The 27,473-nt window shown below is 39.4% G+C and overlaps 3 protein-coding genes and 1 long non-coding RNA gene across 5 annotated transcripts; 3 read left to right on the top strand and 1 right to left on the bottom strand.

The window, feature by feature from the left end:
• The first annotated feature begins 3,359 nt into the window (after window positions 1-3,359).
• LOC110525141 (OX-2 membrane glycoprotein) lies at window positions 3,360-8,276 on the top strand. Its single transcript, XM_090239602.1, has 5 exons — window positions 3,360-3,624; window positions 3,793-4,134; window positions 5,133-5,459; window positions 6,079-6,177; window positions 6,396-8,276. Exons 1-5 carry the CDS (start codon window positions 3,582-3,584, stop codon window positions 6,458-6,460), a joined length of 876 nt encoding a protein of 291 aa, XP_090095728.1. The 5' UTR covers window positions 3,360-3,581; the 3' UTR covers window positions 6,461-8,276.
• Window positions 8,277-8,366: 90 nt separating this feature from the next.
• LOC110525040 (OX-2 membrane glycoprotein) lies at window positions 8,367-12,616 on the top strand. Its single transcript, XM_036951696.2, has 5 exons — window positions 8,367-8,677; window positions 8,846-9,187; window positions 10,188-10,514; window positions 11,134-11,232; window positions 11,453-12,616. Exons 1-5 carry the CDS (start codon window positions 8,638-8,640, stop codon window positions 11,515-11,517), a joined length of 873 nt encoding a protein of 290 aa, XP_036807591.2. The 5' UTR covers window positions 8,367-8,637; the 3' UTR covers window positions 11,518-12,616.
• LOC149982196 (uncharacterized) lies at window positions 9,867-15,030 on the bottom strand. Its single transcript, XR_016496996.1, has 2 exons — window positions 14,928-15,030; window positions 9,867-11,216 (listed from the first exon to the last, which is right to left on the bottom strand). It is a non-coding gene; the product is annotated as an uncharacterized LOC149982196 (long non-coding RNA).
• LOC110525276 (OX-2 membrane glycoprotein) lies at window positions 14,823-21,335 on the top strand. Of its 2 annotated transcripts, none has more exons than XM_036951692.2 (10): window positions 14,823-15,354; window positions 16,328-16,666; window positions 16,967-17,272; window positions 19,354-19,450; window positions 19,556-19,615; window positions 19,782-19,841; window positions 20,381-20,410; window positions 20,541-20,603; window positions 20,820-20,858; window positions 20,956-21,335. In XM_036951692.2, exons 1-10 carry the CDS (start codon window positions 15,303-15,305, stop codon window positions 20,981-20,983), a joined length of 1,074 nt encoding a protein of 357 aa, XP_036807587.2. In that variant the 5' UTR covers window positions 14,823-15,302; the 3' UTR covers window positions 20,984-21,335. The 2 variants fall into 2 exon arrangements, with proteins under 2 accessions (XP_036807587.2, XP_090095727.1); XM_090239601.1 differs by having other exon boundaries at window positions 15,267-15,354; window positions 16,967-17,425.
• The last annotated feature ends 6,138 nt before the right edge of the window (window positions 21,336-27,473 follow it).

Raw genomic sequence — 27,473 nt, 5'->3', positions numbered from 1 at the left:
TTCCAATACCCTTTATACAATCACAGGATATCAAAGTGTACAGTGATTTCTGATAATGAGTGTCTACTGTAAGTATCATTATGACTGCTCTCCTTTCCTGGAATTGGAGTCGGTTACTACCGAGGCCATGGAGAGTGGCCCAGAGTATTGAAATAACCCTCCGGTAGTGGATCCTCTTTCATTTTATTCCTTCCTACAGTAACCATGACTCAGACCTTCTCTTGGGCCACTCCCCGAGACACCCTCGGAGATCAGCCATCATTGATGGTGACCTTGAAGTGGGCTCAGGGATTCGAACCAGCAACCTTTCGGTTATTGGCCCAACGCTGTTAACCGCAAGGCTACCTGCCACCCTTAAGGCTGCTCCTAGCTAGACTGTAAATGGTCAAATTACAGAGTGATGGGATTATACTTTAATAGGACATGCAGTTTATGATGTAATAAAATGTACCATTACAATTATAACCCAATTATGATAATAAAATGAACTATATTATACTCAGTGGTGGACCCAATTGTCATACTTAACGATACCATAATCAAAAATTAAAGTGAAAGTCAACCAGTAAAATACTACTTGAGTAAAAGTATTTGAATTTAAGTATAATTAAGTGGGGCAGCAGGTAGCCTAGTGGTTAGAACGTTGGGCCAGTAACCAAAAGGTTGCTGGATTGAATCCCTGAGCTGACAAGGCAAATAAATATCTGTCGTTCTGCCCCTGAACAAGGTAGGCTCTCATTGTAAATAAGAATTTGTTCTTAACTGACTTGCCTAGTTAAACAAAGGTAAAAACAATAATTAAGTATCAAATGTAAATGCAATTGCTAAAATATACTTAAGTAGCTAAAATAAAAGTATACATAATTTATAATATATTAAGCAAACCAGACAACATTTACAAACAAAAGATGTGTGTTTAGTGAGTCCGTCAGATATTCTCGAGAATTTGACCATTTTCCTGTCCTGCTAAACATTCAAAATATAATGAGTACCTTTGGGTGTCAGGGACAATGTATGGGAGTAAAAAGTACCTTATTTTATTTAGGATGTATGTAGTGTATGTAGTGTATGTATGTAGAATGTAGTGGAATAAAAGTTGTCAAAAAAATAAATAGCAAAGTAAAAGTACAGATATGCCCAAAAACTGCTGAAGTAGCCCATGATAGTATTTTTACACCACTGGTTATACTAACGTGATGTTAACATCACCTTCAATTAATGAAGTCACATAAGTATCTAAAGAGCTTTCAGTTTCACTTGTGTCATGCAACTAGTGTTTTCTACCTACTGGGGCAGTGGACTTCCCCCTTTTGCTATGACATTCAGACACAGTCACTCACTACACATCCACAACCCCTAACACCAGACCAATGAAGACCAGCAACCACCAGGATGAGAATCTGGGAACTTCCTACTGACACAATTACCAGAACAACATTTAATGTGTGAAGCATGTTGAAGAAACTCTGTGAACCCCTATGATAGACACACTACTTACTGTAATAGATTTCAAATCTTGAAAATGTCTCACTCATAGAATGCTCACCTTATTACCATAACACGGAGTCATCATTTCCCACATTGTAATATGTTTTTGTACAGTACCAGTCAAAAGTTTGGAAACCTACTCATATAAGGGTTTTAATTTATTTTTACTATTTTATAAATTGCAGAATAATGGTGAAGAAATCAAAACTATGAAATGACACATCATGTATTAACCAAAAAAAGTGTATAATATATTTTATATTTGAGGTTCTTCAAAGTAGTTCCCTTTGCCTTGACAGCTTTGCACACTCTTGGCATTCTCTCAACCAGCTTCATGAGGTAGTCACCTGGAATGCATTTGAATTAACACGTGTGCCTTGTTAAAAGTTATTTTGTGGAATTTCTTTCCTTCTTAATGCATTTCATCCAATCAGTTGTTTTGTGACAAGGTAGGTGTGGTTTACAGATGGTATTTTATCAAGTAGGGCTATCAAGTCCATATTATGGCAAGAAGAGCCCAAAAAAGCTCAGAGAAACGACAGTCCATCATTACTTTAAGACATGGAGGTCAATCTATCCAGAAAATTTTGAGAACTTTTAAAGTTTCTTCAAGTGCAATCACAAAAACCCTCAATCACTATGATGAAACTGGCTCTAATGAGGGCCGCCACAGGAAAGGAAGACCCATAGATAAAGTCATTAGAGTTACCAGCCACAGAAATTGCAGCCCAAATAAATGCTTCACAGAGTTCAAGTAACACACACCTCAACATCAACTGTTCAGATGAGACTGCATGAGTTACGCCTTTATGGTCAGATTGCTGCAAAGAAATCACTACTAAAGGACACCAATAATAAGAAGAGACTTGCTTGGGCCAAGAAACACTAGCATTGGACATTAGACCGGTGGAAATCTGTCCTTTGGTCTGATGTGTCCAAATGTTATATTTTTGGTTCCAACCACTGTATCTTTGTGAGACGCAGAGTAGGTGAACGGATGATCTCCACATGTGTGGTTCCCACCGTGAAGCGTGGAGGTGTGATGGTGCTTTGCTGGTGACACTGTCTGTCATTTATTTAGAATTCAAGGCACACTTAACCAGCATGGCTACCACAGCATTCTGCAGTGATACGCCATCCCATCTGGTTTGTGCTTAGTGGGACTATCATTTGTTTTTCAACAGGACAATGACCCAACACACCTCCAGGCTGTGTAAGGGCTATTTGACCAAGAAGTAGTGTGATGGAGTGCTGCACCAGATGGCCTCCACAATCACCCAACCTCTACCCAATTGAGATGGTTTGGGATGAATTGGACCGCAGGAAAAGCAGCCAACAAGTGCTCAGCATATGTGGGAACTCCTTCAAGATAGTTGGAAAAGCATTCCAGGTGAAGCTAGTTGAGAGAATGCCAAGAGTGTGCAAAGCGGTCAAAGGCAAAAGAGTGGCTACTTTGAAAAATCTAAAATATATTTTGATTTGTTTAACACTTATGGTTACTACATGATTCCATATGTGTTACTTCATAGTTTTGATGTCTTCACTACTATTCTAAAACGTAGAAACTAAAAATAAAGAAAAACCCTTGAATGATTAGGTGTGTCCAGACTTTTGACTGGTACTGTAGATTGACTGAAATCTATGTTCATCAAGTGTAGGCATGTTAAGTTTCTGGGGTGGAGCATTAGCAGCCAATTGGTTTGGAACTTGCTGTGGTTACAGTAGCCTTTCGATACCCTTGATGTGGTGACCTCTACATTGTAGTTTTGTTTGGCACAGAGCATGTGAACCAAAAAAATGTTACGTCAAAATAAATACATTTCCGCGTTTATTTTGTTGCAATGACGTCATTCAGCTTCAGCCTAATGTGCGCCACACAAAAAATAATACTAACAGTTCCTTCTTGTCACGTTGTAATTGGCTACTGCCGGGAACCACTGGGGAACTAGGCTACTCTATACCTACCCCCTCAACAATTTAAGGGCTTTCCAAAAACAATCTGACTCACTTCACGTGCAACTAACGAAGCAATATATTATGGTCCAACGTGAGAAACAAAACCAAGAGTTTAAGTCAACATTCACCAGCTGAGAATGAATACTCGAATTCTCGTTCTCTTATGCCTGCTCTCTGAAGGTAAATAGTTTTCCATGGCTTCTGACTAGGGGTTGATTCTGCTCATATAAGATGAGATGGGTTAGGTAAACAACATTTCCCACGTTTGACAGGTTATTGATTATTTTGTATGTAGGCTAAACTTGTTTTTATTTATTTACCTATTAACTTGCCTTCTTCCTTTTGTAGCGGTCTCTGTCAACGTCGTAGCTAGAGGAGACACCAGGGTTGACTTCAATGCCGACGCATCATATACCTGCACCCATGCGGACCCGACAGGTGTGCTGCAAGTCACCTGGCAGAGGCTGTTCAAAGACGACTCGGTGGAGAATCTGGCCACCTACAGCAAGCGGTTTGGAGCTCAAATCATAGACCCGCACCGAGGCAAGGTGGTTTTCACGGAGGCATCTCTCAACTCAACGTCTATTACCGTGAAGAACGTAACATGGGCAGACGAAGCCTGCTATATTTGTTCCTTCAATGTTTACCCGAGTGGATCAAGACGCAAGCAGACGTGTCTTACCGTTCAAGGTATTTAATGCACTGAATAATAACAGTTTTAGGGCGTACCTCTATTGTTCTCTATTCAGTTGAAGTTACAACATTTTAATGTAAGTGATATTGTAACTCAAAATAATAATCGTAGGTCAGCACAGGTACAAGCACACCTGGTCAACTAATTATTCAGCCCTTGATTAGACCTAGTTGAATCAGGTGTGCTGGTATAGAAGTGGAAGTCACTGGGGGTATCCTTGGAGATTATATTTTTTGGGAAACACTCTTATCGAGCATTCATAAAGACTTCATAAGCAATACATAAAGCTAATTCAGAAAGTATTCAGACCCCTTGACTTTTTTCACATTTTGTTACATTACAGCCTCAAATGTAGTAAAAGTTTTTTTTTTAATGATTTGCAAAAATGTCTAAACATGTTTTTGCTTTGTCATTATGGGGTATTGTGTGTAGATTGAGGAATTTGTATTTATTTCATACATTTTAGAAAAGCCTGTAAGGTAACTAAATGTGGAAAATGGAAGAGGTTTGAATACTTTACGAATGTACTGTAGATGCTAAACTAATACATTTATAAGCAAAACCCCCAATACATGTAATATAAAGGTCCTTACATCTGGTGCTTCGCTAAATATAGAATAATCCTTTAGTCAGCCTTTACAGCAGGACATTTGCGAAGGAATGATATCTGAATAATACAGTGTGGGCAGTTTATTAGGGGTTTTATTAGGGGAATAGAAACACTATAGTTTAGAACACAGCTAACTTCAACTATAAAATCAACATATTGGCATTGTTACATCACTGGCAGGATTTCCCAAAAATGTCTGAATCCCAAAACTGTCTGAACGACCATGAACTCTGCTGCATTAACAAGGGACATTTGCTGGTGTCAAAACATTTATGAAAACATGATACATATTTTGAAAGCTATTCTTAATTTATCTGTCTGGTAAAATAAGTCATATAAATAAAATCAATATGATCTAATATTCCCTGTTTCATTCATTCAAAGGTTTATCTGAAGTGAGAGCCACAATGCAAAAAGTCCCCAGCACTGAACCTAAAGCAGACATGGAAGTTGTGGTCAGCTGCTCTGCCACGGGTAAACCAGCACCTTGGATCCAATGGAACTTATCTGCTGCAGCACTCATAAAGACAGCTAACAACTGGACTGTCATTAACACAGGCCAAACTGTCACAGCCAATAGCAACATCACCCTCCAACTGTTGCCAGGCTCCGGGGGATACGTGGACTGTATCGTAAACAATGGGATGAGGACACAGAGACACGAGCGGGTCCTGCTTCCTATTCTCCCTGTAGAGAGGGAGGTTGAAGAGGGTACGTAATGTTGACGTGTCATATACTTCTAAACCATACTCTTTTAGCGTGTCAGAATGGTCCAACTTGAAAACATTGTGAAAACAACATCATCCCTAGCCTTATAAATAGTTTGCCAAATTCTTGATGTTAATAGTAAACATTTACATTTGGATACATGAATTTGGCATTCTATTTAACAGGCTACATCATCCCCAGGGGCATGTCGTGATAGCCTTGTGACCAGCATCATCGTGCAATAGTGCAACATTCTGTTTCCTGAAAACAGAACGCAGCGATTTCAGGCTGGTTCCAAGAGGCTAATGTTGTGATGCTATTAGTGCTGTTAGTAATCTTATCTCACCAGTTGGGTTTAATATTGACCACCATGGCAAAGCATCACGAGTCACTCCCTTTTTAAAATCACACTGTAGTCAAGTGTTGTGTTGAATTCTGGGTAGTTTCCAGATCCTCAGGGATGCTACGTGATGGATGATATGATTGGATAGATGGGACAGAACATGTTATTCAAACTGAATGCATTAAAAAGGAAGGGTGTAAAATTCCTTGTTTTTCTCTTCTGAGTAAATGCTGTCTCTCCAAACACATGCTCACTGGAATCTCATGTTTCACCTTCCAGATGACAAGAGGACATCCCCGTGGGCGGTTGCCATTCCAGTGTTCCTAATCATTTCCCTTTTAGTCATCTTGGGCTGTGTCGAGCTTCAAAAGAAAAAAGGTGAGTCCACACAAGATTATCTGTAATGTCTAATATCTTTATTTTAACCGTCTTAGTAAGACAAGTGGAATGAATTGAGTCATCAACTCTATATATGGTTCTGTCTTTTATCAAATAACCTGAGCAACGCAAGCCTTGGAGCTCAGGAATGTTTATGGATAACGTCCTTTTAGATTCACTGTAGTACAGTATAGTAACCTTCACATTCTCTCTGGCAGGTTGCAGGCAAGCAGCGTTGGCAACCACAGCAGACGAGCAGGACCGTCTTAGGAGCATTGTGTAAACATCTGTCTGTTGTTGCTGACCGTGCTTATATGCACTGTAGCTGACCGCTGTTTTTGTTGAGGACTGGAGCACCTGTTGTTACTGAGCCTGGATGTTGAACCTTGTTGAATCATTCTTACACAGTCATAAATAAGCTAATTAACACATGCATTATACAAGCCATATAATGGTTAATGCTGTTTAGAGATACTGAAATGGCACTTTTAGGTTTGAGAGATTGATGACCTCTTGTAGGTGAGTGTTGTGATATGAGGTAGGTTTACTTGTTGTCTGGCTACCCAAACTCCTTGCTCCAGCCAAATGTTACGCCAAATGACAGTTTCTTCTTCGCAATGAGTCTGAATTTGAGTACATCCCCAGCTTTTCACCAAATGCCAATACATTCGGGGCCATCTGATTTGTCCGGTAACGATGGGTTGAGTCAGAGCTAGAACACACGTGGGTTAAACAGGGGTTTGAAAATTCATTGGCTGTTACTTTGATTGGTTAGAGACAATCCAATCGCTGGAGACATTGTTTTGTACAACGCCCGTCGTGCCCCTCGTCACCACAAACAACTTCAATAATAACCCTACCCATATTCAGACTAAAGTATGTGGTGAAGGACAAAGCAGTGGGAGAATTTAGTTTGAGTCGTCAGGCTAGGTTACCTCATCATCTATTAGGACAGCACCACCTACTGTTTGACTGTACTTTATTATAACATACACCAAGTAGAATAGATGTATCTATTTATTTTATGTTCTAAATAACCTAGTAATTTATTTTATTTCAACCCACTTCAATATGATTGACCTGGTTGCACTTTTATTCAAGTTAAGTTTACAGTGTATTGTTATTATAAATCTATGGAACTACAGATAGTTTTGTTGTTCTTCCTGTTATACCAGTGTAATGTGTGAATGTATTTGAGACCTTAGAATGTAATGATGATAATGCACATTTTTGCTCTTTGATATATCGTCTTGTTTGAGTTTCTATTGTTATTTATTTTGATAATGTATGTTGCTTGTTGTGTTCGATTCCATTTCCACCTGATTTGACACTGTTTATAAAATCAGGCTATTATTCTTGCTTGATCTGTAAAATGTTTTAGATTGTTTAATCATTAAAAACATTATTTATATGGATTGTGTTACCACCTGTGATATAAAACTATATGCTGTATTTAATTTAAAAAACCGCCCATTGTCACCTTGTTTACAGTAACATCACCATTTAAAATCAGGGGTAGGTTGTTATAGCTCCTTGTTTACAGTAATATCACCATTTAAAATCAGGGGTAGGTTGTTATAGCTCCTTGTTTACAGTAATATCACCATTTAAAATCAGGGGTAGGTTGTTATAGCTCCTCCTTGTTTACAGTAATATCACCATTTAAAATCAGGGGTAGGTTGTTATAGCTCCTTGTTTACAGTAACATCACCATTTAAAATCAGGGGTAGGTTGTTATAGCTCCTTGTTTACAGTAATATCACCATTTAAAATCAGGGGTAGGTTGTTATAGCTCCTTGTTTACAGTAATATCACCATTTAAAATCAGGGGTAGGTTGTTATAGCTCCTTGTTTACAGTAATATCACCATTTAAAATCAGGGGTAGGTTGTTATAGCTCCTCCTTGTTTACAGTAATATCACCATTTAAAATCATGGGTAGGTTGTTATAGCTCTGCGCCAGGCTCACTTGGCTATGTGTGTAATATTTTAGCTCCTTTCTGTTTTATGTCCTGAGAAGAGTTCCTTTAACCTTCTCAACTAAAACAATGGTTCTGACATTGGCTTACACTGTTTAAAAATAAAAATTAAGTCTCACCAGCTGAGTTTACTTTTAGCCTGGTGTATGGGGAGGGGCCATATGTGGACACAGAGGAAAATTCAAATTCCCTCTCGTGACTAATATAACTCAGTTTCACCATGTCTCCTGCACACTACAGCTACCTGTATAGTCTCGTCATTTCGCCACACAAAAAATTATACTAACAGTTCCTTCTTGTCACGTTGTAATTGGCTACTGCCGGGAACCACTGGGGAACTAAGCTACTCTATACCCCCTCAACAATTTAAGGGCTTTCCAAAAACAATCTGACTCACTTCACGTGCAACTAACGAAGCAATATATTATGGTCCAACGTGAGAAACAAAACCAATAGTTTAAGTCAACATTCACCAGCTGAGAATGAATACTTTTCTCGTTCTCTTATGCCTGCTCTCTGAAGGTAAATCGTTTTCCATGGCTTCTGACTAGGGGTTGATTCTGCTCATATAAGATGAGATGGGTTAGGTAAACAACATTTCCCACGTTTGACAGGTTATTGATTATTTTCTATGTAGGCTAAACTTGTTTTTATTTATTTACCTGTTAACTTGCCTTCTTCCATTTCTAGCCGTCTCTGTCAACGTCGTAGCTAGAGGAGACACCAGGGTTGACTTCAATGCCGACGCATCATATACCTGCACCCATGCGGACCCGACAGGTGTGCTGCAAGTCACCTGGCAGAGGCTGTTCAAAGACGACTCGGTGGAGAATCTGGCCACCTACAGCAAGCGGTTTGGAGCTCAAATCATAGACCCGCACCGAGGCAAGGTGGTTTTCACGGAGGCATCTCTCAACTCGACGTCTATTACCGTGAAGAACGTAACATGGGCAGACGAAGCCTGCTATATTTGTTCCTTCAATGTTTACCCGAGTGGATCAAGACGCAAGCAGACGTGTCTTACCGTTCAAGGTATTTAATGCACTGAATAATAACAGTTTTAGGGCGTACCTCTATTGTTATCTATTCAGTTGAAGTTACAACATTTTAATGTAAGTGATATTGTAACTCAAAATAATAATCGTAGGTCAGCACAGGTACAAGCACACCTGGTCAACTAATTATTCAGCCCTTGATTAGACCTAGTTGAATCAGGTGTGCTGGTATAGAAGTGGAAGTCACTGGGGGTATCCTTGGAGATTATATTTTTTGGGAAACACTCTTATCGAGCATTCATAAAGACTTCATAAGCAATACATAAAGTTAATTCAGAAAGTATTCAGACCCCTTGACTTTTTTCACATTTTGTTACATTACAGCCTCAAATGTAGTAAAAGTTTTTTTTTTTTTAATGATTTGCAAAAATGTCTAAACATGTTTTTGCTTTGTCATTATGGGGTATTGCGTGTAGATTGAGGAATTTGTATTTATTTCATACATTTTAGAAAAGCCTGTAAGGTAACTAAATGTGGAAAATGGAAGAGGTTTGAATACTTTACGAATGTACTGTAGATGCTAAACTAATACATTTATAAGCAAAACCCCCAATACATGTAATATAAAGGTCCTTACATCTGGTGCTTCGCTAAATATAGAATAATCCTTTAGTCAGCCTTTACAGCAGGACATTTGCGAAGGAATGATATCTGAATAATAGTGTGGGCAGTTTATTAGGGGTTTTATTAGGGGAATAGAAACACTATAGTTTAGAACACCAGCTAACTTCAACTATAAAATCAACATATTGGCATTGTTACATCACTGGCAGGATTTCCCAAAACTGTCTGAATCCCAAAACTGTCTGAACGACCATGAACTCTGCTGCATTAATAAGGGACATTTGCTGGTGTCAAAACATTTATGAAAACATGATACATATTTTGAAAGCTATTCTTAATTGATCTGTCTGGTAAAATAAGTCATATAAATAAACTCAACATGATCTAATATTCCCTGTTTCATCTATTCAAAGGTTTATCTGAAGTGAGAGCCACAATGCAAAAAGTCCCCAGCACTGAACCTAAAGCAGACATGGAAGTTGTGGTCAGCTGCTCTGCCACGGGTAAACCAGCACCTTGGATCCAATGGAACTTATCTGCTGCAGCACTCATAAAGACACCTAACAACTGGACTGTCATTAACACAGACCAAACTGTCACAGCCAATAGCAACATCACCCTCCAACTGTTGCCAGGCTCCGGGGGATACGTGGACTGTATCGTAAACAATGGGATGAGGACACAGAGACACGAGCGGGTCTTGCTTCCTATTCTCCCTGTAGAGAGGGAGGTTGAAGAGGGTACGTAATGTTGACGTGTCATATACTTCTAAACCATACTCTTTTAGCGTGTCAGAATGGTCCAACTTGAAAACATTGTGAAAACAACATCATCCCTAGCCTTATAAATAGTTTGCCAAATTCTTGATGTTAATAGTAAACATTTACATTTGGATACATGAATTTGGCATTCTATTCAACAGGCTACATCATCCCCAGGGGCATGTCGTGATAGCCTTGTGACCAGCATCATCGTGCAATAGTGCAACATTCTGTTTCCTGAAAACAGAACGCAGCGATTTCAGGCTGGTTCCAAGAGGCTAATGTTGTGATGCTATTAGTGCTGTTAGTAATCTTATCTCACCAGTTGGGTTTAATATTGACCACCATGGCAAAGCATCACGAGTCACTCCCTTTTTAAAATCACACTGTAGTCAAGTGTTGTGTTGAATTCTGGGTAGTTTCCAGATCCTCAGGGATGCTACGTGATGGATGATATGATTGGATAGATGGAACAGAACATGTTATTCAAACTGAATGCATTAAAAAGGAAGGGTGTAAAATTCCTTGTTTTTCTCTTCTGAGTAAATGCTGTCTCTCCAAACACATGCTCACTGGAGTTTCATGTTTCACCTTCCAGATGACAAGAAGACATCCCCGTGGGCGGTTGCCATTCCAGTGTTCCTAATCATTTCCCTTTTAGTCATCTTGGGCTGTGTCGAGCTTCAAAAGAAAAAAGGTGAGTCAGCACAAGATTATCTGTAATATCTAATATCTTTATTTTAACCGTCTTAGTAAGACAAGTGGAATGAATTGAGTCATCAACTCTATATATGGTTCTGTCTTTTATCAAATAAACTGAATAAACTGCATGCCTTGGAGCTCAGGAATGTTTATGGATAACGTCCTTTTAGATTCACTGTAGTACAGTATAGTAACCTTCACATTCTCTCTGGCAGGTTGCAGGCAAGCAGCGTTGGCAACCACAGCAGACGAGCAGGACCGTCTTAGGAGCATTGTGTAAACATCTGTCTGTTGTTGCTGACCGTGCTTATATGCACTGTAGCTGACCGCTGTTTTTGTTGAGGACTGGAGCACCTGTTGTTACTGAGCCTGGATGTTGAACCTTGTTGAATCATTCTTACACAGTCATAAATAAGCTAATTAACACATGCATTATACAAGCCATGATATGGTTAATGCTGTTTAGAGATACTGAAATGGCACTTTTAGGTTTGAGAGATTGATGACCTCTTGTAGGTGAGTGTTGTGATATGAGGTAGGTTTACTTGTTGCCTGGCTACCCAAACTCCTTGCTCCAGCCAAATGTTACGCCAAAGGACATTAGTTTCTTCTTCGCAATGAGTCTGGATTTGAGTACATCCCCAGCTTTTCACCGAATGCCAACACATTCGGGGCCATCTGATTTGTCCAGTAACGATGGGTTGAGTCAGAGCTAGAACACACGTAGGTTAAACAGGGGTTTGAAAATTCATCATTGGCTGTTACTGTGATTGGTTAGAGACAATCCAATCGCTGGAGACATTGTTTTGTACAACGCCCGTCGTGCCCCTCGTCACCACAAACAACTTCAATAATAACCCTACCCATATTCAGACTAAAGTATGTGGTGAAGGACAAAGCAGTGGGAGAATTTAGTTTGAGTCGTCAGGCTAGGTTACCTCATCTATTAGGACAGCACCACCTACTGTTTGACTGTACTTTATTATAACATACACCAAGTAGAATATATTTATCTATTTATTTTATGTTCTAAATAAAATAACCTAGTAATTTATTTTATTTCAACCCACTTCAATATGATTGACCTGGTTGCACTTTTGTTCAAGTTAAGTTTACAGTGTATTGTTATTATAAATCTATGGCACTACAAATAGTTTTGTTGTTCTTCCTGTTATACCAGTGTAATGTGTGAATGTATTTGAGACCTTAGAATGTAAATTATGATAATGCACATTTTTGCTCTTTGATATATCGTCTTGTTTGAGTTTCTATTGTTATTTATTTTGATAATGTATGTTGCTTGTTGTGTTCGATTCCATTTCCACCTGATTTGACACTGTTTATAAAATCAGGCTATTATTCTTGCTTGATCTGTAAAATGTTTTAGATTGTTTAATCATTAAAAACATTATTTATATGGATTGTGTTACCACCTGTGATATAAAACTATATGCTGTATTTAAAAAAGAAAAAAAAATGCCCATTGTCACCTTGTTTACAGTAACATCACCATTTAAAATCAGGGGTAGGTTGTTATAGCTCCTTGTTTACAGTAACATCACCATTTAAAATCAGGGGAAGGTTCTTATAGTTCTGTTTACAGTAACATCACCATTTAAAATCAGGGGTAGGTTGTTATAGCTCCTTGTTTACAGTAACATCAACATTTAAAATCAGGGGAAGGTTCTTATAGTTCTGTTTACAGTAACATCACCATTTAAAATCAGGGGTAGGTTGTTATAGCTCCTTGTTTACAGTAATATCACCATTTACAATCAGGGGTAGGTTGTTATAGCTCCTTGTTTACAGTAATAACCATTTAAAATCAGAGGTAGGTTGTTATAGCTCTGTTTACAGTAATAACCATTTAAAATCAGGTAGGTTGTTATAGCTCCTTGTTCACAGTAATAACCATTTAAAATCAGGGGTAGGTTGTTATAGCTCCTTGTTTACAGTAATAACCATTTAAAATCAGGGGTAGGTTGTTATAGCTCTGCGCCAGGCTCACTTGGCTATGTGTGTGTAATATTTTAGCTCCTTTCTGTTTTATGTCCTGAGAAGAGTTCCTTTAACCTTCTCAACTAAAACAATGGTTCTGACATTGGCTTACACTGTTTAAAAATAAAAATTAAGTCTCACCAGCTGAGTTTACTTTTAGCCTGGTGTATGGGGAGGGGCCAAATGTGGACACAGAGGAAAATTCAAATTCCCTCTCGTGACTAATATAACTCAGTTTCACCATGTCTCCTGCACACTACAGCTACCTGTATAGTCTCGTCATTTCTAAAGGTGATCTAATTAGTTTTATGGATGACATACTGCATTTGTCAGCATTGTTTTCTGAATGTACACAATATTGCTGATACTATAGCTTTTCTTGTCACGATCGTCATATAAAGGAGACCAAGGCGCAGCGTGGTATGCCTACATTCTCTTTATTAAAATAATTCACACCGAACAAACTAACAAACAAAACGTGAAGCTATACAATATAGTGCTGACAGGTTAAGCAAAGCTACTACTAGTTATTTCAAGTGTCTTTTTTATGAATTTCTACATCAAGCCTGTGTATTTTATGAATATATTCTGTATTTAAAATCAGGGATAGGTTGTTATAGCTCTGCGCCAGGCTCACTTGGCTATGTGTGTGTAATATACACATCGTCAAGATCCCACACCAGAAAGTGGGGAAAAAGGGCTACCTAAATATGATCCCCAATCAGAGACAACGATAAACAGCTGTCTCTGATTGGGAACATATCAGGCCAACATAGATATACAAAACCCCTAGACCTACAAAAACCCTAGACATACAAAAACTAGAGTACCCACCCTAGTCACACCCTGACCTAACCAAAATATATAGAAAAACAGAGATAAGGTCAGGGCGTGATATTTTTACAGCAGTTCAAACCTGTATTTCACTACATTCGTGATTTTATTTAAATAGGTATAGGCTATATATAGCTATAGTCCACGTGTCAAACTCATTCCACCGAGGGCCGAGTGTCTGCCGGACTTCGCTCCACCCTCGCACTTGATTTATGAATGAAGGTCACTAATTAGTAAGGAACTCGCCTCACTTGGTTGTCTAGGCTATAATTAAAACAAAAAACCTGCGGACACTCTAGCCCTCCATGCAACCGAAAGGTTGCTAGATCGAATCCCCGAGCTGACAATGTAAAAATATGTCGTTCTGCCCCTGAATAAGGCCGTCATTGTAAATAAGAATTTGTTCTTAACTGACTTGCCTAGTTAAATAAATAAAAATATGCTCCTGAAAAACAATGAGGAGATGGGAGAGGCTGGCCTTGCAGTGAGTCAAGCTATCTGTAAATTGACTGCAAACACTTCGGAATTTAACGCATTAATGTTTCTTATAAAACATTGAATGTTAGCTAGAGACTGGTACTCAGGCTAGTCCATTTCCCCTTGACACATGAATATCTTACATGTCTTTCCCACACACACTTGGTTGTGCATGCTGGCTGCACATGTACCCTATACGTACAAATCAAATCTGCTTGCTGTGTGGAGCATAGTTCAGACGCCACCCTTATCTTTTCACACTCAATTTGCTGGGCCAATCAAACGGCTGTAAGGAGAGACATACTTCACAGCTACATCTTTGAGCAAGCAATGGTACTGACACACACGAGAAAACCTTCATATAGGTTAAGTTAATCTCACCATTAGATTCACTTAGCTTGATGATACAACCTTGCAACGGTGTTTTCCTGATACTGTGTTCTCCGGTGTTTTCCTGATACTGTTCTGTGTTTACTTTCACTTTCACTTTCACTAGAGGAGGAGCTGTAGAGAGACTGGCAACTGTCATTTTCTCTGTGGGAGGAGCTCACAACACAAAATTGGCCAACAAGGTTTCTTGTTAGTTTTTGAACTAAAACAACAGAGCTTGTATTTAAACTATCCAACGGACCACGTTACCATGCCTCCCACAATGCCTCATTTGAAAACGGTTTCTAGTATGAAATACTACTTTGCCACACATTATCCAGAGGTCCATTTACATCACCTTGCCTCACCTGGCCACACATTGCTGCCATGGCTCATGTTAAAAGTTACCTTACTCTTCTGCTGCTATTCCTTCCTGAGGGTGAGTTACATCCGTGTTCATATGAAATACATGATAGGTCTGTAGGTCTTAAATGTAAGTTATACAGTATTATCAATTTCAGAGTTGCGTTTCATTATGAGATGTAGATAACTACACTACACTTATAGGTAGGTGCATTATACATAAGTTGTAACTGTAGCAGATAGTCCTTAAAATAATACATTTAATTCAATGAAAATTATTATATTTTGAACATTATTATTGAAGCTAACTGGTGAATAGCCGGTCCAGTCACCATTAGTATACAAACATCAGCATCTTCCTGTTCTATACTGTAAAACATGCAACTTATAAAAAGTCCATGGAGCCTAAATATCCCAGTTTCCTGGACATTTGAATTGGGAGGATTCTTTAGCTGACGTGGAATACTTTTTTATTTTTACTCAATTTGAGATGAATCAAAAAACCTTAGTTTGCTGAAACTCTCAGCTTAAAATACAAAAATTCTAGTAGTTTGCCTAATTTCAGTTTATGTGACAAAACCATCCATGCTTAGTGTAGAGAATCATTGTACCATCTAAAACACTGTGAAATATATTTCCAAAACCAAAAAAATAGTGTACTTTCAGCTGCAACAAAACTGGAAGCATAGAAATAGCTCACATAAAACAGATCTACCACTTCTTAGACTTGCTGTCAATGAGAATGACAGATATATCATTTCTATAAATTCATTTCTTTGTGAATTTGGTCTGGTTGCCCAAAAAGTGACATATTCCAGCATTAAATTTCATAGGATTTATTTTAGCCCACCAAGGGCTAGTCTTCCAAGAGTCCTTTGAAATGTATAAACATACAGAATGGGAATTGAAATGATTGATGCAACACTGCATATACCTTTAAATGTATTTCTGCAGTTGTCTTACCCCTTCACAGTGTTCACTGCAGGTTGCTAAAATCTAGCGCTGTATTAGATGTGTGTACTAAACAGGCTGTAACTATCTTCATGCAGGGCTCTCTCAGCTGGTGAGAACACAGCAGGTTGTCATAGCAACCCCGGGAGAGGATGCTCACTTCAGCTGCAGGCTCATGAAACCCAAAGATGTGCTTCAAGTCACCTGGCAGAAAGTGACACCAGGGGCAACTGAAAATGTGGCCACCTACAACAAACGATTTGGACCAGTAGTCAACCCACCTTTTCAGAGGAATGTGGAGTTTGAAGACGAGGGTCTGCAGAACTGCTCTATCGTCATCAGAGGAGTGTCAAGAGGAGACGAGTCCTGCTACAAGTGTCTGTTTAACGCCTATCCAGAGGGAGCTATCAGTGGCAGGACCTGCCTCCAAATTAATGGTAATATATGATAACTAAGGAGGGGTTTAAGGGACATTACACTCTATAATCCAAATTGTATAATGTGAATTCACTTTAACATTAGACTACTTTTGACGTCTTAAAACAATGTTATGTCCCTTTAAAACAGGAACAATGGCCTCCAATGCCTTCAATCCATTGTTCTACCTTGACCTGTGTGTAAATGATTAACCCAGGAACAATTCCCTCAAATTATCATGCATCCATTTGACCTTGATGTACATGAAAACATGATAGTATTTACATTCACTGTGAACTGTGTTTATCGTTGTTCTATAGAGCTGTATGGACCCTCACTCCTCATCACACAAACCAACAACAGTCACACCACTCTGTCCTGTTCTGCTACTGGACGACCTGTTCCTACAGTAACCTGGGACCACATAGAAAACATCAGTCTAGACAAATCCACCATGGCTGATGTCACCCATCCCAATGAAACAGTCACTGTCACCATAACTGCCATGGTGGCAGCGTCCAGTCTACCTGACAAAGACACCAGGGTTGGGTGTGTAGCATCATCCGTTGGCGCCGTCAAGGATGTTTCCATGGTGATTCCAACTAGGGATCAAGCTTCATTTGCAGGTGAGAAATGGTTAGGGTTAATACCACCATAATATATATTGACATGATCAGGAACATGATGTCATGGTGATTTAGGGCCTGTGTTCACGATGAAGTACTGCCTGTGTATTTCTGTGCTAGGTCAATCTCAGGTCTCTGATGACAGGATCAGTGGTTGTTATTCTAATAATGACAGGTCATAATCAACCTACTGACTGGCTCTTTTACTATTCAACTTTCAGGTGTAGTGCAGAGCCATATTTAGAGTCGTGGCCAAAAGTTTTGAGAATGACACAAATATAAATTTTCACAAAGTCTGCGTGTGGCAATTTGTGGCAATTATGTGTGGCAATTATGGCAATTTGCATATACTCCAGAATGTTATGAAGAGTGATCAGATGAATTTTAATTAATTGCATAGTCGCTATTTGCCATTTCCACTGCATTTCAGAACTGCCACAAAAGGACCAGCTGACATCATGTCAGTGATTCTCTCGTTAACACAGGTGTGAGTGTTGACGTGGGCAAGGCTGGAGATCACTCTGTCATGCTGATTGAGTTCGAATAACAGGCTGGAAGCTTCAAAAGGAGGGTGGTGCTTGGAATCATTCGTTCTTCCTCTGTCTACCATGGTTACCTGCAAGGAAACACGTGCCGTCATCATTGCTTTGCACAAAAAGGGCTTCACAGGCAAGGAGCGGCAGGGTAGCCTAGTGGTTAGAGCGTTGGACTAGTAACCGGAAGGTTGCAAGTTCAAACCCCCAAGCTGACAAGGTACAAATCTGTCGTTCTGCCCTTGAACAGGCAGTTAACCCACTGTTCCCAGGCCGTCATTGAAAATAAGAATTTGTTCTTAACTGACTTGCCTGGTTAAACAAAGGTAAAAAAAAAAAAAAAAAAAAAAAAAAAAGGATATTGCTGCCAGTAAGATTGCACCTAAATCAACCATTTATTGGATCATCAAGAACTTCAAGGAGAGCGGTTCAATTGTTGTGAAGAAGGCTTCAGGGCGCCCAAGAAAGTCCAGCAAGCGCCAGGACCGTCTCCTAAAGTTGATTCAGCTGCGGGATCGGGGCACCACCAGTACAGAGATTGCTCAGGAATGGCAGCAGCCAGGTGTGAGTGCATCTGCATGCACATTGAGGCGAAGACTTTTGGAGGATGGCCTAGTGTCAAGAAGGGCAGCAAAGAAGCCACTTCTCTCTAGGAAAAACATCAGGGACAGACTGCTATTCTGCAAAAGGTACAGGGATTGGACTGCTGAGAACTGGGGTAAAGTCATTTTCTCTGGTGAATCCCCTTTCCGATTGTTTGGGGCATCCGGAAAAAAACTTGTCCGGAGAAGACAAGTTGAGCACTACCATCAGTCCTGTGTCATGCCAACAGTAAACAATTCTGAAACCATTCATATATGGGGTTGCTTCTCAGCCAAGGGAGTGGGCTCACTCACAATTTTGCCTAAGAACACAGCCATGAATAAAGAATGGTACCAACATATTCTCCGAGAGCAACTTCTCCCAACCATCCAGGAACAGTTTGGTGACCGAACAATGCCTTTTCTTGCATGATGGAGCACCTTGCCATAAGGCAAAAGTGATAACTAAGTGCCTCGGGGAACAAAACATTGATATTTTGGGTCCGTGGCCAGGAAACTCCCCAGACCTTAATCCCATTGAGAACTTGTAGTCAATCTTCAAGAGGCGGGTGGACAAACAAAAACCCACAAATTCTGACAAACTCCAAGCATTGATTATGCAAGAATGGGCTGCCATCAGTCAGGATGTGGCCCAGAAGTTAATTGACAGCATGCCAGGGTGGATTGCAGAGGTCTTGAAAAAGTAGGGTCAACACTTCAAATATTGACATCAACTTCATGTAATTGTCAATAAAAGCCTTTGGCACTTATGAAATGCTTGTAATTATACTTCAGTATAGTAACATCTGACAAAAATATCTAAAGACACTGAGGCAGCACATTTGTGAAAAATTATATTTGTGTCATTCTCAAAACCTTTGGCCACGACTGTACATGCATGAGGCTTTGGTGTAGTGTACCTGGGAAGTTGACCTCTGTCTTCTCTTGTCATCTCTCTCATTCACAGGTACAGTGGTTGGTGCAGTGATGGGTTCAATGTGTCTCATTGCTGGAATCTGTGTAATACTTTGGTTTCTTAAGAGGAGAAAAGATACCTCATCCAGGTAGAGATACAAATATTACCTTGAAACAAAAAAACAGTTACTATGAATTTAATATGTGATTTGACTGCCAGTTGTTTACCAGTTGATCTCTAATTTGATGTACAGAAAATCCCCCGTGTCTGACCCAGAATTCATCAGGACTCCAACAAAGACGACAACTGAATGGTGAGACTCATTCTAAAGAACCTGTAAGGGGCCAATAGGTCCATCAAATCTATTTGTAAGAAAACCTAAAACATGCTAATATAATTGTTAAAAAATCTCTGCCATACAGGTAAAAAAAAAACCTGTGTGCTCTTGTCAGTACATTGCCATGTTTTATTCATTTCAGGGAAACGCCAACCTCCAGTCCACCAACCAGGGACACACAAACCTTCACTCCATCACGAATGTGAATAGTTTTACAACTTTATTTCATTATCTTTATAAAGTGCTTGAAACAGGGAAGAATAGAAAGTTACAAAAGAATGATGTATTTCTGTGGTGGTCATAGAGTAGTCATGGTGACAGCATCATGCACTCTGCTGCATGTTGATATCTGTTCTGCTTTGTGACTCATCATGTCACTAATGCACTAGATATTCTCTCAACTTGGGAAAGATGTGTATTTCTTTAATCAGAGAGTGGTCATGTTTATTATGTCAGTGTTTACATCCCTGTCTGCAGGGCCGTTTCTAGCTTTTTGCCCTTCCTCTTGGCAGCTTTAAAGTTATTGTCCTGCAATTCAACAGTATGTTGAGACCCCGACTGACTTCCTAAAACATATGATATTTACTGTATATAAAAACATTGTTTTGGTTGGGGGCCCCCTAGTGGCTGTGGGCACTAAGCAACCGCTCACGTCACTTAAGGCTAGAAGCGGCACTGACTGGCTGTTTCCATAGATAATATGGTTCTTATCAATACATTGACCATGTTCATTTCTTTCAGGACCACACCAATCTCCAGTCCATTCAAAATGTGAGTATTTGTACAACTTTATTTGATCGTCCTGGTAGAATGCTTGAAACAGATGATTGTGAATGTTAAAATGGGTTACAATAACCCCAAAATTCAAACATTACTCGAAAATGTACTTTTTGTGTTTCAGTTTAGACTCCCTCAGCTCCTCAGCCAAGCGTATGATGCAACAAGCACAAGGTGTTGTAAAGAAGTAGGTTTAAGTCCTCTTGTTTTTTGGGCGGGTGTTTTATACCGTATTCTCTCATTGAACGACAAGCTCTGGAATTATGTTTTGAGGTGGTAGTCATGGTGACTGCATACATGCAAATTAGTTGAATTTGCTGCATTGTTGTTATGTTATGTTACTCACATCACTAATATAGTATACTCCATTCAGTCGATATTTAAATGACCTTCTTTTATGCAGAATATCTCCTGAGAGACCAGATGACCTGCAATGTAGAAGGTGAGCTGAAATCATTACAAATAATTACAAAGATGCAGTCAGAAGTATATATATTTAAATAATAAATATCTATGCCATTCTGTTGTATCTATCTTAGGAAACTTTTAGAGGGTGACGAGAACTGAGGGACTACCATACTGCCTCACACACATCTGTGTGGTTCGGAGACCGTTTCTATCCATGGGCATTGTGGGTACTGAATAGTGGACTGAATGGCTGACACACATAGGTCTGCTGGTTATTGTATATCTAAATACAGTCTGTATGTAAATATATTTTGTAGTTGGTTAATGATGAAACGTGATAAATCCACACTAGACTTGTTTGTGGTTTTATTCTTCACTTATTTATAAATCAAGTGTTTATATTATAACCTACACAATGTCATAATGTCGACTACTTTCATGGTGTGTGTGTTTTTGTGTGTGGTTTTCTTTCTTCACTCTTTATAAATCAAATGTTTTTTATGATACACAATGTTGTAATGTCCTTTGTTGTGGGTGTGTGTTTGTTTTCTACTTTTATCAATACAATTTTAAACAACGTTGTAGTGTATGTTGTGACATCAGCTTGTTATACAATGTGTCATAAATCTGCTGCTGGGAATGCTTAAAAAATGAATTGTCTTTGATTCTTCTGCCACTCAAGAGACCAACCGAAGTTACAAACAAGTGCCACTAGGTGTCCCACAAATATCATTTTAGGGAGAGACGTCGTAGAGAAACGGGTTTGATATTGACTCTGATGTCTCATGAAGAGGCAAAACGCATCACACCCTGGTCTGTTCACTTTAAAGACTTTTGAAACATGGATGTGATAGTCAGTGTACCAGATTGTTTTACCCCATACAGAGGACATAATTAATTCTCACTAACTCCATGGTCATGTTAGCTGACGGATAGTATCTCATAGAACAAAACGTATAAGATCTCCGAAGCCTGTGTTAACCTCTGACCTTATTTTCAGCGTTTATTCCAAAACCCTATTCTTTCTCCATTAATTTTCCCCACTGGAAGGGCTGGACGATTTTCCCCACTGAAAGGGCTCCAAACACTTACCTTTGACAGAAATACTGAAACGCAAAAGATGTGAAGACTCACAGGTGTAATTCCCTTCAGCAAATGGTTGTATGTTGGTGATGTGTAGAAACACTCTGTCACTCTCTATCTGTAGTGTGACTCTGGGGTCACAAGTGCTGTCTGGACGTTTTGGGTCAGATCAATATGACACTGGACACTCATCCCTCTTCACTCTATTTAAATAACATATCATTTGAGTAATGTAACTCGGTGTTTGGTTTTGGCAGATTAGAGGAACATCTGCTCCTCCTGTTCCCAACGTTTTCACTTGAGTCTGCAAACAGGAAGAGAAGCAGATTCTGAGAGTATTTTTTTCATATGATAGGTTGGATTGATCATGAAGCTAGAGGTAGGAAAGTGAAAAGGACAGTTTATTCTTAATGACTATTAAAACTGTAATGAACAATTACTGTGTAACTCCTGTAAGTAGTGTAACAAGTACTGTAATTACTCATTGTTAACCTGTACTTAGGGTACAAATGAAATAGATTATGCAATATCTATTTTACCGTCAACAGCTGTGAATAGACCCCACAGCACCAGAAGCAGAGCAAGTCTGGATACACTTCCACACATACTGACCAACTGCACAACCAGACGTTGACCGGACACTGCCTGCTGAGACCGACTACAGATGTGATGTATTTACTCAGTAGAGGAACACGATAAATCTCAATCAAACCAAAGTGATGCTTCTTTGACTGGGTCCTCTTGCACGGGGGATTCTGAGAGAGATCAAATATTATGTTCAGCCCAACAAAGATTGTCTTGAATCAACTGTAACGTTTAATACTAGTTATTTTAGAGGCCTCTTCAGTGGATTGAGCAGAATGTTGTAAATGTGTGAAACTTCCTCCTCAGCAGGGTCATTGGGGGTTGGCAGTACTCGCTAAGGAAGCGGTACGACATCCTTTACTGTGGTGCGTAATGACTCGGATCAACAGTTGCGCTCAGCTCAACACTGGGGGCGCTGTTGAGGAAGTTTATGGGATGAATGTAGCACATGGAGATGTGTGAAACTTCCTCCTCAGCAGGGTCATTGTAAGGTCACTTCCATTTTAATTCCAGGTCAATTCATAAAGTAAACCAAATTCCAATTCTAATTCCAAATGTTCCTAATTGCAAGGCATTGAAGAGAATTGGAATAGGACTTAGAATTGGAATTTCAGTGTACTTCATGAATTGACTGGAATTTAATTGGAATTGACCCCAACCTTGCGCCTCAGCTTTAAGTGTCCCGCTTGCGTCGCCTCATGAGCTTTTGAGGTGGCGTGATCAGCTAAGATGCATGAGGGAGAACGGTCACGTGTGCTAGCAAGGCAGAGGTCCCGAGTTCGTGCCAGGTATGTGCCGAATCGGGGGGAGCGGTAGTCACTAAACACCTTTTCAATAAGTAAGGGGCAGGAGGTGCTGCTGTCTTGATAACTCCACAATCTGTAGTTTGTGTTTCAGCCCAGTGGTAGTCCTGCCACAAACTGAGGTAGAAAGACATCACAAGCATAATATCTACATAACAAGGCAGTGTACCTTTTGCAGTTATGACAGGTGTCAGGACATATGCTGACTTAATGACACTTCCCACTTAGGCAAAAAAATTGCTTCTTCTATCAGGGTTTCTTCTACAAAAAATACAAAATGAGGACACATTGGCCGATTCAGTGTTGATTGAAACTAACTAATACCTGCATCAGTTCTACACTTGATAAAAAGCACTCTTCAGCCTTATGGTGGTGCAGAATCTATCGTTGTTTGTGTCTAAAGAAGGAAGTGGACCTGTTGATGTGTCTGTGGTTGATCATAAGACCTCTCTGTGGGGCTCCACAAAGACCCCAGTCACAAAGACCAAGATGCACTAGCAGAGGTCCAAGTGTTTCTGTGAACCACTTCCTCCTCTCAGCTCTCAAGGTCCATTATAACCAAGTCAACCGAGTCAAAGAAGCATCACTTTGGTTTGATTGAGTTGTATCGTGTTCCTCTACTGAGTAAATACATCACATCTGTAGTCGGTCTCAGCAGGCAGTGTCCGGTCAACGTCTGGGTCTGCAGTTGGTCAGTATGTGTGGGAGTGTATCCAGACTTGCTCTGCTTCTGGTGCTGTGGGGTCTATGCACAGCTGTTAACGGTAAGAGAGATGTATCCCATGATCTATTTAATTTGTACACGAGCCCTGAACCTTACAGGAGTACTTACAGGAGTTACTCAGTAATAACGACACTGTATTGTAAAGATAACCAAATAGTTCACTAGTTTTAATACAATTTTAATACGGTCAAAAAGACTAAACTTTCTTTTTGACTTCCCTACCACTAGCTACTCATGCTCTTAATTAAACACAAACACAAGAACAAAATGCCAACTATACAAAACATTCTCTAAGATGGTTGAAACATTTCCAAATTCTGTCAAATACAGTATGTCTATCTGTGTCACGCCCTGGTCGAAGTATTTTGTGTTTATTTTCATTTATTTGGTCAGGCCAGGGTGTGGCATGGGTTTTTGTATGTGGTGTGTTGGGATTGTAGCTTAGTGGGGTGTTCTAGTGAAGTCTATGGCTGTCTGAAGTGGTTCTCAGAGGCAGGTGTTTATCGTTGTCTCTGATTGGGAACCATATTTAGGCAGCCATATTCTTTGGGTGTTTCATGGGTGATTGTCCTTAGTGTCCTCTGTGTCAGTTTTCACATCACGTTTATTGTTTTTGTACAGTTCATGTTTCATCATTGTTAAATAAACATGGATCGCAATAGCCACGCTGCATTTTGGTCCGACTCTCCTTCACACCTAGAAAACCGTGACAATCTGGCTTATGTTTGATTTTATAAGTCTAATGGGATGTAGCTAGATAGTAACAAACTGGAGGTTTGAACTGAGGGTAGAGATGAGGATTTCCAGTTAATGGCTTTACATTTTTATTGCAGAAAGTAGATCTAGATTACAAAAGTTCTCTGATATTGATCACCAATATTTACATTTCCCAACAAACATAATCGTGGAGATGAACGGATATAAATTCCTAGACCTAATGAAATGGTAGCACATACATTATCCCAGAATGGTGTCAGTTTGTCACAGGACCACAGCATATGTAATATAGTTCCTTTGTGCTTTTTGCATCTCCAACAGAGATGTGACATTTCTGGGTGACATTACATGCATTCTGGCAGGACTATAGTAAGTCCTATGAAGGATCTTACATTGCATTAGTTCATGTCTTTGTAGGAGCAGGTATGAACATTTTAACATATCTGTGACCAATGACCAATCATTATAGGTTCTGAGCCTTCAGGTAGAGTTTCAATCAGCCCTTGATATAACTTGGCAATCAACTTCTTTGTCGTAGCAGCTTCTTTCAGTATTTAATCTATGCTAGGTGCCTTAGGTTCATCCATATTCTGTTGAAGTGATTGAATAGGATTTCTGAGAAATTGGTCTTGGATAATGTCATTGATTGAATGACAGTATAGATCCATCATAGTAAACATGTTAAATTCATGATGCCCCTTTGGAACACGACTTAAAGATGTCATCACTAAATGCTGGAGGTAAGGTGGGGTTATAACAAATAAGGGTGCCTGGCAATGTTGTTTCTTTCCACCTCATGAATTTGATGGTGGTATGATGGATTACACTGAAAAAACTGTGGAGATTGTCTGGACATCCTTTTCTTATTAACCCTGTTTGATCTGAGTGAATTAACTTTTACATGACAGTTTCTTTTGTTTTGGGATTGATACAGTTTATCATAAAATGTTTTAAAGACTGAGTCAATTTCAGAAGGAACCATTGTTATGCTACCATCTGGGGTTTGAATGCTATGGATGGTACATTCCTCTTTCTTATTTTTCCAAGCCAGCATTTCCCCTGCACTTTCACCTTGCTCACATTATTGTTGCTTGGATTTCATGGAAGCAATCTCTGCAGTTCGAGAGTTTGTTTTATATTCAAGCTTAAAAGTGTTCAACTGTTGAAGGGTGTCAACATTTCTATCTAAACTGGGTTTTCTTTCTAAGTCATGGATTTTCTGTTCTAGTATTTCTAATTCTTTATTGGACTAATTTTTCTAATGTGAAGAGTAAGACATGATACAACCTGTCATGTATGATTTAAGAGTTTCCCAGACAACAGTTGGGCACACTTCATTGTCTACATTCATTTCCAAAAACATGTCTATCTGTGTGTTGTGATATGAGGTAAACTCCTTATCTCCAAGAAACTTTGTGTTGGATCGCTATGTCTCTGCTATTGGCATAGGAGGTTGAGCTTAAACGTGAAAGACAATGGGATGTTGTCTGTAATTATTCTAGGAAGGTATTTACATTCAGAAACACAGTCAATTAAAGCCAAGTTTATAATAAAAAAGTAACTTCTTGAATATGAGTTTTGGAGGTGAAAGTAATAAGAGTATTGTCTTTCAGTTGGATGTCTCTATCTCCACAGTTCACACAGACCCATCTCTTTGATATTATGGTTTAATACCTTAGACATGTTAGGAAGAGGATATACAGTTAAAGTCAGAAGTTTTCATACACTTAGGTTGGAGTCAATTAAACTCGTTTTTCAACCACTCCACAAATTTCTTATTTTTCTTCACTTATAATTCACTGTATCACAATTCCAGTGGGTCAGATGTTTACATACACTAAGTTGACTGTGCCTTTAAACAGCTTGGAAAAATCCAGAAAACGATGTCATGGTTTTAGAAGCTTCTGATAGGCTGATTGACATAATTTGAGTCAATTGGAGGTGCACCTGTAGATGTATTTCAAGGTTTAGCTTCAAACGCAGTGCCTCATTGCTTGACAATATGATAAAATCAAAAGAAATCAGCCTAGACCTCAGAAAAATAATTATAGACCTCCACAAGTCTGGTTCATCCTTGGGATCAATTTCCAAATGCCTGAAGGTACCACGTTCATCTATACAAACAATATTACACAAGTATAAACACCATGGGACCACGCAGCTGTCATACTGCTCAGGAAGGAGACGCGTTCTGTCTCCTAGAGATTAACGTACTCTGGTGTGAAAAGTGCAAATCAATCTCAGAACAACAACAAAGGACCTTGTGAAGATGCTGGAGGAAACAGGTACAAAAGTATCTATATCCACAGTTAAACAAGTCCTATATCGACATAACCTGAAAGGCCAAACAGCAAGGAAGAAGCCACTGCTTCAAAATCAGCATAAAAAAGCCAGACCACGGTTTGCAACTGCACATGGGGACAAAGATCGTACTTTTGGTGAAATGCCCTCTGGTCTGATGAAACAAAAATAGAACTGTTTTGCCATTATGACCATCGTTATGTTTGGAGGAAAAGGGGGAGGCTTGTAAGACGAAGAACACCATCCCAACCGTGAAGGACCGGGGTGGCAGCATCATGTTGTGGGGGTGCTTTGCTGCAGTAGGGACTGGTGCGCTTCACAAAATAGATGGCATCTGAGGAAGGAGAATTATGTGGATATATTGAAGCAACACCTCAAGCCAAGCTTGTTCGCAAATGGGTCTTCCAAACAGACAATGACCCCAAGCATACTTCCA

The sequence above is a fragment of the Oncorhynchus mykiss genome, chromosome 7 (genome assembly GCF_057628025.1).
Source record: "Oncorhynchus mykiss isolate SJ-2025 chromosome 7, ASM5762802v1, whole genome shotgun sequence".
In the NCBI taxonomy this organism is placed as follows: domain Eukaryota; kingdom Metazoa; phylum Chordata; class Actinopteri; order Salmoniformes; family Salmonidae; genus Oncorhynchus; species Oncorhynchus mykiss.
The sequence above is the reverse complement of the archived record's forward strand: the minus strand, read 5'-3'. Positions and strand labels throughout refer to the sequence as shown.